General features: G+C 42.5%; 1 protein-coding gene across 2 annotated transcripts in view; it reads right to left on the bottom strand.

Moving 5' to 3' along the window:
- Window positions 1–12,451, bottom strand: part of PTPRB (protein tyrosine phosphatase receptor type B) — a 125,095-nt gene that overhangs the window by 42,601 nt on the left and 70,043 nt on the right. For both annotated transcript variants that reach the window (XM_004006460.6, XM_004006459.6), the window contains 4 exons: window positions 11,912–12,175; window positions 7,958–8,227; window positions 4,575–4,838; window positions 886–1,149 (listed from right to left, as the gene is read on the bottom strand). In XM_004006460.6, the coding sequence (XP_004006509.3) occupies window positions 886–1,149; window positions 4,575–4,838; window positions 7,958–8,227; window positions 11,912–12,175 (1,062 nt within the window). The remainder of the gene's footprint in view (window positions 1–885; window positions 1,150–4,574; window positions 4,839–7,957; window positions 8,228–11,911; window positions 12,176–12,451) is intronic.

Here is a 12,451-nt window from a genome sequence, read left to right as displayed (position 1 = left end):
CACCATACACAAATAAGATAGCTGAGTGACATCAGACATACTTTTAATGTACTTTGTAGGAAGAGGTAATATGATACCATAATAATAAAAGCTTCCATTTATAGTCTTTACTATGTGTAAGACACTGTCCTCAAATGTTTTATGTACATTTTGTTTAATTTTTATAATCAGTTTTTTTTAAACAGGGTGCTATAGAGCATGAGTGTGCCCTGAATGGTTTATAAGTGTGAAAGTGAAGGCCAGAGTTAACAATTACATCCAATTGAGAGAGCCTTGTTCATTGATTCCAGGGTGGCACACAGATATCAATGCTATCTGTGTGTGCCCAAGAAATATTTAGAAAGCTCTGCTGGACTTCCCTGGTTATTAAGAATCCACCTGCCAATGCAGGTGGTTCAGTCCCTGGTCAGCAAAGATTCCACATGCTGAGAAGCAACTAAGCCCTGAAGCTGGTGGGTCCTAGAGTCAGTGCTCTGCAGCAAGAGAAGCCCCCACAATGAGAAGCTGAGAAGTCTGCATACCACAACTAGAGAAAGCCTGAGTGCAGCAACAAAGACCTAGCACAGCCAAAAAAATAAACCATTGCTCATAGTAATTTAATGATGATATATATGACCATCCCCATTTTACAGATAAGAAAGCTGAGGCTTAGAGGTGCTCAGTGACCTGCCCAGGTTCACATAGCTAAGTTGGAGGAGCTATGTCAACTGTTTTTTACCCAAAGTCTGTCTCCTTTATCCACTCTACCATAGACCCTTCCCAAGTTCGGGGCTGAGCACATAGCACATCGCTGATTTGATTTCTTATTAATAAGATCACAGTTAAAACATGCCTGTGGAAGCCACCTCCCGCCAGGGCTTGGCCACTGGTAACTGAGCTTCTTACCTGTTCTGCTCTCTCCCATGGCCCTGTTGCTGAGATCTCCACTGTGAGTTATCACACACAGAGTATACTTCCTTCCGGGAACGAGGCCATGAAAACGCCACTCTGTCAGGTCCTTGTCTTTCCAGTTTTCCTTCTTTGTGCCATTGGGGTTATAGAGAATCAGTTCATAAAAGTCAAAGTCCCCAGGGGCTGGACTCCAGCTGAACCAGAGGCTGTCTGTCATGTTTTGATTGGATCCTTTGAGGTTACTCACAGTGGCTGGGACTTAAACAGAGGGAAAACCTTTACTGAAAACAAAACAGGTGGAAACAAAAGCATCTGGCCCCACAGATGAACACGTGAGCTATGCTGGGCGTATGGATGAGCAGCACCTATTGTAGAGTCAGATCTTGCTTCTATTTCAGGTCACCTGAGTTTAAGAGCATGTGATCTAGAGACTTGGCACAAATTAAAATCAAATTTAAAAAAGCAAAATAGGAGATGACCTCTATTAATATATGCTTGTTACATGTCCTCTGATAAACATATAAAGTGAAATTTTTAGAAATGATTAATTAAGACAGGTCAAATAGGTTATAACTTAGCTTACCAAAACCCCTGAAAGTATTCATAAAAGGTTCCTGCCTCTTCCAGTCTGGCTCATCCTACTCATGGCCACCATCCCATAATACCCTTCTCTGGGCCACTTTACTTCCTCTCCATCCTCTTTTAGGCTTTCAGTTCTTTCTTCCCAAAAACCTATACTGACGGAACCTCAACTGGGAAAAGAAGTGTTGACAGTCATTTCTACCACAGTATAAGTTAGTCAGACTGGTACCTGTCCCATGGGTATGTAAGTTTCATGATTCCTTGGAGAATGAAGACTGTTGTTCTTGTTTGGAGGAACTTTAAACATTAATGGGCAGATCAGGGACCATGTGCATAGGCAGATGGCCCTGAAAACAGTAACACCTAGGCAATTCTACTTATGGCTCATCTGCTGCTATTTTTAAAAAATTCTTTCTTTCTTTATTTTCGGCTATGCTGGGTCTCTGTCGCTACACATGTACTTTCTCTGCAGTGCTTGAGCTTCTCATGGCGGCAACGTCTCTTGTTGCAGGGCACTGGCTCTAGGCGGTGTGGGCTTCAGTAGCTGTGGTGCATGGGTTTAGTTGCCCTGTGGCATGTGGAATCTTCCCAGGCCAGGGATCGAACCTATGTCTTCTGCACGGGCAGGCTAACCACTGGACCACCAGGAAGTTCTTGCTGCTCTTTTCCATTCCCTCAGAAGACAAACTGAGAAATCCTGATGGGTGCCTAGAATGAGCTCTTCCCATGGTTCCTTCCACCTCAAGGTCTCAGCTGGAAGCCTTCTCTGTTTAAAGTGGTCTCTAAGTCTAGTCTTGCCAAGTCACTCTCCATCACAATGTACTGCATATTTCCTTCAGAGGATTGAAGGCATTCCAAAATCATCTTCCTTTAAAATCTGCCATCCTGCCCCTTCTCCCTCTTGGTAAGGAAGACCCTATGAAGTCAGGGACTCATGTAAGTCTTGTCCGCTCTCCTAGTCCAGAAGTGAGCTCAGTGCCTGGCACACGAGTGCTCAAAAATGATTATCAATTGAGAATGAGAGTTGAACAGAAAAATGAGACAATAGACTCAAAAGAGGTGGCAAGAATACACAGAACTATATAAAAAAAGATCTTAATGACTCAGATAACCACAATGGTGTGATCACTCACCTAGAGCCAAACATCTTGGAATCATCACTATGAACAAAGCTAGTGGAGGTGATAGAATTCCAGCTGAGCTATTTCAAATCCTAAAAGATGATGCTGTGAAAGTGCTGCATTCAATATGTCAGCAAATTTGGAAAACTCATCAGCGGCCACAGGACTGAAAAAGGTCACTCTTCATTCCAATCCCCAAAAAGAACAATGCCAAAGAATGTTCAAACTATCACACAATTGCACTCATTTCACATGCCAACAAAGTAATGCTCAAAATTCTCCAAGCTAGGCTTCAACAATACGTGAACCATGAACATCCAGATGATCAAGCTGGATTTAGAAAAGGCAGAGGAATCAGAGATCAAATTGCCAATATCTACTGGATCATAGAAAAAGCAAGATAATTCCAGAAAAACATCTACTTCTGCTTCATTGATTATGCTAAAGCCTTTGACTATGTGGATCATAACAAACTGTGTAAAGTTCTTAAGGAGATGGGAATACCAGACAACTTTACCTGCCTCTGTGAAACCCATATGCAGGTCAAGAAGCAATAGTTGGAGCCAGACACGGGACAATGGACTGGTTACAAATTGGGAAAGGAGTATGTCAAGGCTGTATATTGTTACCTTGCTTATTTAACTTACATGCAGAGTACTTCATGTGAAATGCCAGGCTGGATGAAGCACAAGCTGGAATCAAGACTGCTGGGAGAAATATCAATAACCTCAGATATGCAGATGACACCACCCTTATGACAGAAAGTGAAGAGAAACTAAAGAGCCTCTTAATGAAGGTAAAAGAGGAGAGTGAAAAAGCTGGTTTAAAACTCAGCATTCAAAAAACGAAGATCATGGCATCTAGTCCCATAACTTCATGGCAAATAGATGGGGAAACAGTGGAAACAGTGTCAGACTTTATTTTCTTGGGCTCCAAAATCACTGCAGATGATGACTGCCTCCATAAAATTAAAAGATGCTTGCTTCTTGGAATAAAAGCTGTGACAAACCTAGACAGCATATTAAAAAGTAGATACATTACTTTGCTGACAAAGATCCATATAGTCAAAGCTATGGTTTTTCCAGTAGTCGTATATGGATGTGAGTTGGACTATAAAGAAGGCTGAGCATGGAAGAATTGATGCTTTTGAACTGTGGTGTTGGAGAAGACACTTGAGAATCCCTTGGACTGCAAGGAGATCAAACCAGCCAATCGTAAAAGAAATCAATCCTGAATATTCTTTGGAAGCACTGATGCTGAAGCTGAAGCTCCAGTACTTTGGCTACCTGATGCAAAATGCTGGGAAAGATTGAAGGAAGGAGGAGAAGGGGGACAACAGAGGATGAGATGGTTGGATGGCATCATCGACGCTATGGACATGAGTTTGAGCAAGCTCTGGGAGACGGCGAAGGACAGGGAAGCCAGGTATGCTGCAGTCCATGGAGTCACAAAGAGTTGGACATGACTGAGCAACTGAACAACAACAATGGAGAAGGAGTGGATGCAGTTTCTTATGGGAAACCCAGAGATGCTTCTTTTGCATTTTCCTGGAACGCTGTGTTCACTGCATCTAGTGCTGTGTTTCTGATTCACAGCGGTCATTGCTTTTTGTCCCATTTGTAGCTGCCCTCCTTCACACCTGCTCTCCACTCCATCTATTTCTTGTACAAAGCTGAAAGGCACAGTTTGAATTGAACCCAATGTGTTATAACCCTCTTGTAGTGGTTTGCTGGCAAGTGGAAGAGCCAGATTCATTCTTCCACCAAACTCTTATGAGGTAAACACACGGTGGAAACAAAGCAAAAACAAATGCAGAAACTATTTTGACATATAAATCAAATGTCTGATTTAGGGTTAGAAATTTCATATAAATGTCATAAATTTCATATAGAGTAGGAAACTAAAATCAAATCAAGGAAAAGCCAGTGAGTACTGTGACAATTTCCCTGCTGTTCATTACAGATTGAGTCCAGGTCTTACCTGTTCTCCCAAATATGAAAGACTCATTTGACAGCTCCCCACTGTGAGTTACAATCACCATTCTGTACATTCGACCTTGTAGCAAGTTCTGGAAGGAGAAGCTCTGGACTTGCGGGTCAACTTGAGCTCGATCCTTAAGAGTTCGATCTGGGTTGTACAGAAAGATGTTGTAGGAGTTGAGCTCCCCCTCTGAGGGGGTCCAGCTAAAGGACAGGTGTCGTGTGGAGTTCTCTGTGATCCTTAGATTGGTGACAGCTGCTGGGACTAGAAAAATCAGGAAGCAAAAGAGTGAGACTGAGTTTTGGCACATTTCTGACACAGCCCCAGATTGACGTCTGGATGGCCACACTCCAGCAAGAAGCTCAAAACATGTGGTCCCTTCTTTTGAAAATACCTGACTTCATGGAGACTCCAAAGCAAATAAATCTGAATATTGTGAATTATTGATGCTGGAACTGTTAATGTTAAAAAACAAAACCTCAAGAGAACAGGAAAAAAACACTAATGGAATACTATATTCAAAGACATTTTTAAATATTTATATACATATATATTTATAATATAATTATATAATATAATTTAAATATATTTAAAATATATTTATATATTTTATTACATTTATAAAATAAATGTTAGTCTGACTTGTGTAACTAAATGTTTTTCCAATACTAAGAGCTAGATCAGAGACAAAAAAAAACTATCTCTGAGTGCCATCTGAGAGCTAAAAAGTGACCATTGGAGGGAAGAGCAGAGTGGAGGAGAGAGTGAGCAGGCAAGGAAAGGAAAATCAGGCAGGAAGAAAATTCTTTTAGGGATATAGGAAAGAGAGAGTGGAGGACAGAGGAGCCTAGTGTGCTACAGTCCATGTCACAAAGAGCTGGACATGACTGAACAACAACAATGGGAAAGAGAAAGAAGAGGAAAAGCCAAAACTATATATATTAAAATAAGATTTACATTAGGATTTTGCAGTCCCTTTGCCCTTCCTGCTGGCAAGGCGATCGAGTGCCACCAGAAGCAACCTGCTTCCAGACTGTTGGCACGGATGCTGCCTGACACCCAAGAAGTCTTAAGATGCCAGTGGAAATGACAGGACACCTGTCTCAGTTTCTCTTGGGTCCTCCACTCCAAACACTTTCTCAGGCTCTTTTGCTTTTCTCCTCTCTTTATGCCAGATCCTTAAAAGTTGGTATTTCCCATGGTATCATCCTCTGTCCCCTTCATAATCCATAATATTAGCTCAGCAATCAATCCCAGTCACTTTATAGATTGCTGCAGTCTGCAAATTTGTGCTCCTTCCTGCCCTCACCAAATTCATATGTTGAAACCTAGTGGGTATAGCCAGTGGGAGATAATTAGGTCTTAAGGGTGGAGACCTTGTGAGTGGGATCAGTGCCTTATGGAGGAGACCACAGAGGATGCTCTTGTCCTCCCTGCCACGTGAGGACACAGTGAGGAGGTGTCCTCCCTAAGCCAGAAAATGGGCCCTCACCAGACACCGAATCTGTTGGAGTCTTGACCTTGACCTTCCAGCCTCCAGAACTGTGAGCATTAATGTCTGTTGTTCAAACCATTTAGTTTATGGTATTCTCAGTACAGAATCCTGAACAGACTAAAACATGGAGAATTTACCTAGAATTTTTATCCCAGTCTTTGTCCCCAGCTCACTTTTCTGAGGTGGGTCCCTATTTTCAATGACCTATTGCTCACCTCTCTCTACACATCATCCAGACATCTCAAACTAGTCTGGAACTGAGCCCTGTGTCTTTTTCCCTGACACTCTCTCTTTCAGCTTCTCTTATCTCAGTTAACAGAATCATCTTCCACCAGATACCCCATGGAGAAACTCTAGAATCTTCTTCTCTTACACTCCACTCAGCCACTCGGTGCCATCCTATCTAACACAGGACTATTTCTTCATTGTATCTCCCACTCTTCATCAGGCCCCTGAGTTAGTTTAGCTTTGGACCCTTACTGTTTCCATGGCTGCCATCAGCTTAGGATCCCAGTCTTTGCTCTAACCCCTCCTCCCACTCAGCTGTCACTCACTGCATCTGCCAACAGTGGCCTCATCACGGTTCCTCCAACTGGCCTCCACCCTCCGCCTCAGGATCTTTGCCTTCCTGTTTGCTCTACTTGGGGAGGGGCTAAGTAGCTCAGTCATGTCTAACTCTGTGTGACTCCATGAACTACAGCCTGCCAGGCTCCTTCGTCCATGGGATTCTCTAGGCAAGAATACTGGAGTGGATTGCCATGCCCTTTCTCCAGGTGGTACTACTTGGGGATACTCTTCCCCAAATGTCTATACCATCCTCTTTCTCTCTTTTTTTTTTTTTTTAATTTTTACTCAACTGTCACCCTCTCAACAAAACCTTTCAGGACTATACTGTCTAAAATGTTAAGCTTCTAACACTTGCTAACCCACTTTCCTGCTTTAATTTTCTTCTCAGTGAAAAGTGAAAGTCGCTTAGTCATGTCCAATTCTTTGTGACCTCATGGACTGTAGCCCACCAGGGTCCTCTGTCCAGGATTCTCCAGGCAAGAATACTAGAGTGGGTAGCTGTTCCCTTCTCCAGGGGATCTTTCCAACTCAGGGATTGAACCCAGCTCTCCTGCATTGCAGGCAGATTCTTTACCCTCTGAGCTACCAGGAAAGTCCTTTCAGACCTAGGTACTTAATAAATAATCATTAGACCAGTGGTGCTGCCTGAATAATGGCCCCCAAAGACATCCACGTCCTGATCTCCAGAACCTGTGAATATGTTATTTTCTGCAGCAAAACGGACTTTGCAAGTGTGACTGAGTCAAGGATCTTGAGGTGACAAGATTATTCAGGATTGTCCAGGTGGTGACCAATGGAATCACAAGAGTCCATAAAAGATGGAAGAAGGAGGCGGAAGAGCAGAGAAGTTGGAGTGAAGTCACTCCTGGAAGAAATGTGAGTGACCTCTAGAATTGAAAAGGCAAGGAATAGATTCTCCCCATAAAGTCTCTAGAATAGAAACACAGCCCTTCTGTGACCTGACACCTTGAATTTAACGCCATGAGGCTTATTTTCCGATTTTGATCTACAGAACTGTAAGATGATATATTTGTGCTGTTTGAGCTACAAAGTTAGTGACAATATATTATAGCAACATTAAGAAATGAACAGAGCCAGTTTTGATGAAGAATCTTGAATTGGAGTGTGGTGAGCTGAAGGCTGTGTGAACAGGCCTTCAGCTGTACACAGGTGTGGAAGTGGCAGATCACCGTGAATGTTCCTGCTGTGTCAAGAAATAGACTTCATCTCCCAATGTTACTTCATCCCTTTGAGTCTGCGGTTCTTAAGGAATGGCAGACCAGGATGTATCTTGCACAAAACAGTAAGCTGTGCGAATTACCTGTTCGGCCTTCTGTTTGGGCTTCCTTGCTAAAGAGGCCTCCGCTGACAGTTAGGATCTGTATCTTGTACTTCTTTCCTGGTGTTAGGTCTTCAAACTTGTGCTGCTTCGTGGTGGCTGCCTCTGATGTGTTACTTAGGAGGATCCCATTTTCACTCAGAAGTAGGATGTCATATCTTTCTGCCATGCCAACAGCTTTTTGCCAACTTACTATTAAAGAATGACTACTGTATGCATTGTCTGCAGTTATTCCCTGGACAGATGCTGGGACTGCAAAAAAAAAAAAAAAATTAGAGAGAAGCAGGTTCCATCACTTAGGGCAAAGTAATCAATTGAGAAAAACTTCCCTAAATCAACTACAGATGGAAGATGATGCCTCATGGTTGCATTGACACTCTTCATGTGCCCTTCGGAGAAAGTGTTGGTCTGGCCAAAAAGCTTGTTCAGACTTTTCTGTAACACCCTATGGAATGGACTTTTGGGGCCAACCCAGTATTTCTTGATCTGAATTATCCACATAACTGCTTGCTGCTGCTGCTGCTAAGTCGCTTCAGTCGTGTCCGACTCTGTGCGACCCCCTAGATGGCAGCCTACCATGCTCCTCCGTCCCTGGGATTTTTCAGGCAAGAACATTGGAGTGGGTTGCTATTTTCTTCTCCAATGCATGAAAGTGAAAAGTGAAAGTGAAGTCGCTCAGTCGTGTCTGACTCTAAGCGACCCCATGGACTGCAGCCCACCAGGCTCCTCCATCCATGGGATTTTCCAGGCAAGAGTACTGGAGTGGGGTGCCATTGCCTTCTCCACCATACAACTGCTTAGATTCTCTATTTTACCCCCTCTGATTTAGAAAGGATCTTGAAGTCAAACAAGTAGAAAAATTAGTGAGAGTGACACTAAGAGATATGCAGAGTGATACGTATCTAAGTATTTACAAAGTGGAAGAATGCTGAGCAAACTTACATTAAGTGAATATAGTTTGGATGACTGAATTACGTTGTTCAGACTTTCCTTCCCAAGGTTAACTCAGGTCAAAGCTTCACACCTTGACCTAAGCACTAGCGTATAAGTCTTTGTCCTACGTCTTCTGATGTGCAAGGCCAGATAGTATTGTTTATTAATAATATTTAGTGTTCTATGCTTATATTTTTTTCTCATTCTACCCCATCTCCTCAAGAGACCTCATCTACTCCCATGATTTGAACTGTCACCCATGTGGTGATGACTCCCAGATTTAAACTCAGTTCAGATCTCTCTTCTAGTTTTGCAAATGACATTCCTCTCTGGATATTCCACGGACTCCCAGCTCTCAAGATGCCCAGATCGAACTCCTCATCTCCCTTCCACCACCTCCTTAGTTGCTCTTTGTTTCTATCTCTTGGTCCAAGTCAGAAACTTGACTTGTCACCCTCACCCTTCAACATAATTGAGCATGAGTCCTGTCATTCCTGCATCTTAAATCTTACATCCCTCTTACACTTCTCTCCTCCTCTACTACACTAGTGTAGGACACTGTCATTTCTCACTCACACCACTGCAAGTGTCTCTTGACCAGACTTTCCTCATGTCCCACTGCTCCAAACTGCACTGTTTGGCAGATTCTCAGAGCACACAATGCTGATGGCCCTTCATGCCTCTCTGTAATGCTATAACCTTAAGAATGAGGCCCTTGGCAATTAGGTCCATCTACCTACTTGGCCTCATGGCTCACATCTTTATTCTAGAAATAATGGAGTGTAGCTCCTCAAATGTGCCATGCATCCTCTTCCCTCCAGGCCTTCGCTTTTCTCCTTGAACCAGATCAACATATACTTCACCAGGATGATTTCCTAGTGTCTTTTTAAATGTTACTTTCTCCTGGAAGCCTTCCCTGACTCTTTTTCCCCCCCAAAATATTTATTTATTTATTTGGCTGTGCCAGGTCTTAGTTGCAGTATGCAGGATCTTTAGCTGTGGCATGTAGGATCTAGTTCCCTGACCAGGAATTGAACCCAGGCCCCCTGTATGGGGAGCATGGAGTCTTAGCCATTGGACCACCAGGCAAGTCCCCTTGACTCTTTTTGTTTGCTTCTATAATATCCCATTTTTACTTTACTTTGAACAAGTATGGTGTTGTACTGTAATTGCCTTTTCACTTCTCTGCTTCCTTCTCTAGACTGTAGACTTCTTTGGTCAAAGGCTCTATTGTGCTGTTAAGTTCCCATTTTCTAACATGGTGCTTGACGTATAGCTGGAGATACATATGAAATAGAGACAGGCAGGGCACAGTACAGAGGCCCAGGCCCCACAGCTAAATAAATGGTCATGAGGGTAGAAGATACCTAGCACATACTGTGTCGTGGTAGAGAGACCAGAAGGTTTGGAGTCAGAGACGTGAATTATAGTTCTAGGTCTTATTACACGTATCCTTGATAATGTTTCATAAACTTTCTGAGCCTTACTTTCCTCACCTATAAAATGAAGATAATGACCTCTACTTTGTAATGTGGCTAAAGATCATTATTATTATTATTTTTAAGATTTTTTTTAATTGATGTGGACTGGACCATTTTAAAAGTCTTTACTGAATTTGTTACAATATTGCTTCTGTTTTATGTTTTGGTTTTTTGGCTCTGAAGTATGTGGGATCTTAGCTCCCTGACCAGGGGTCAAATCTGCACCCCTGCATTGGAAGGTGGTTTTAAACACTGGACCACCAGCAAAGTCCCTAAGGATCATTTTAGATGCCTGGCATTTACAGGGCGCTTCTAGCTTATTTTTGTTTTGAAAGGACTATATGAATAGTGTTATTAATATAAATGCAGATGGTGACTGCAACCATGAAATTAAAAGATGCTTACTCCTTGGAAGAAAAGCTATGACAAACCTAGACAGCATATTAAAAAGCAGATACTTTACTTTGCTGACGAAGTTCCACCTAGTCAAAGCTATGGTTTTGCCAGTGGTCATGTACAGATGTGAGAGTTGGACAATAAAGAAAGCTGAGTGCCAAAGAATTGATGCTTTTGAACTGTGGTGTTGGAGAAGACTCTTGAGAGTCCCTTGGACTGCAAGGAGATCAAACCAATCATTCCTAAAGGAAATCGGTCCTGAATATTCATTGGAAGGACTGATGTTGAAGCTGAAACTCCAATACTTTGGCCATCTGATGTGAAGAACTGATTCACTGGAAAAGACCCTGATGCTGGGAAAGACTGAAGGAAGGAGGAGAAGGGGATGACAGAGGATGAGATGGTTGGATTGCATCACTGACTTGATGGACATGAATTTGAGCAGGCTCCAGGAGTTGGTGATGACAGGGAGGCCTGGTGTGGTGCAGCCCATGGAGTCACAGAGAGTTGGACATGACCGAGAGACTGAACTGAACTGATTAATATATAAATAAATGGTCTTCCCAGGTGGTGCTAGTGGTAAAGAACTTGCCCACCAAGGCAGGAGATGTACGAGATGTTCAATCCCTGGGTCAGGAAGATCCCCTGGAGGAGGACACGGCAACCCACCCCAGTATTCTTGCCTGAGAATCCCATGGACAGAAGAGCCTGGCAGGCTATGGCTCATAGGGTAGCAAAGAGTTGGACATGACTGAAGTGACTTAGCATGCATTAATATAAATAAACAATATTATTAATTTATCACAAATGAAATAGATGACATAAGTGTATTTTTCTTTAAAGAATTTATAGGAAGGAGTAAACTTTAGAAAAATGCATAGGTTAGAAAATCAGCTATTTATATTCCTTGAGTGAGAAAAAAGTCTATTCATATGATTTGGTTTCTAATTACCTTTCATTTGCTTTGAACATCTCTATTGAAAACGGAAAATGCGAAGAAAAAAATATGAGAAAAGCTCTTGAAACCACATTGAACAGTATAAATTTTGTGGTTTTGAATTTGGATATTGTCCATTTGTGAATGGCCCTGGAGAACTATCTGGCCCTTTTCCAGGTGGACACTTACTTGTCCGCCCAAGCGCATCGATCTGGTTCTTCTGGGACCCGCTGACAGAAGCGATCACAATCCGGTACTGCTCGCCAGCCTCCAGCCTCTGGAACGTGTGCTCAGAGACATGCTTGAGGACAGTCTGAGACTCGACCATTTGATTCTGCCTGAATGCTGACACCACATAGGAATCCACATCACCCCCACCAGGAGTCCAGTTCACTGTCAGGCTATCTGTTGCTCCACTGGGAGAAATGTGAATATTTTTGACCACACTAGGAACTAAGAAAAGACAGTAAATTAAAAAAAAATCACTTAGAGAATGAGTTGTGGAAATTTTCAACTAAAATTTTCATGCTTCCTACCTTTGGCATCTACTGAAAGAATACATACGAAAAAACTGCTATCTGTCTACCATTTTTCTCTGCCTTTTCTGCATGAACTGAAGTTGATAGGGGAAATTTAGAGGGACTTTAAGGCCAGTGAGTGGAAATGAAGAATGCAGTTATACAGAGGGTGCTAGTGAGACTGTCTTGGTCCAAGTCTTGGTTTCCTCAT

The sequence above is a fragment of the Ovis aries genome, chromosome 3, assembly GCF_016772045.2.
Source record: "Ovis aries strain OAR_USU_Benz2616 breed Rambouillet chromosome 3, ARS-UI_Ramb_v3.0, whole genome shotgun sequence".
NCBI classification, from domain to species: domain Eukaryota; kingdom Metazoa; phylum Chordata; class Mammalia; order Artiodactyla; family Bovidae; genus Ovis; species Ovis aries.
This window is presented reverse-complemented; position numbering and strand designations above follow the sequence as displayed.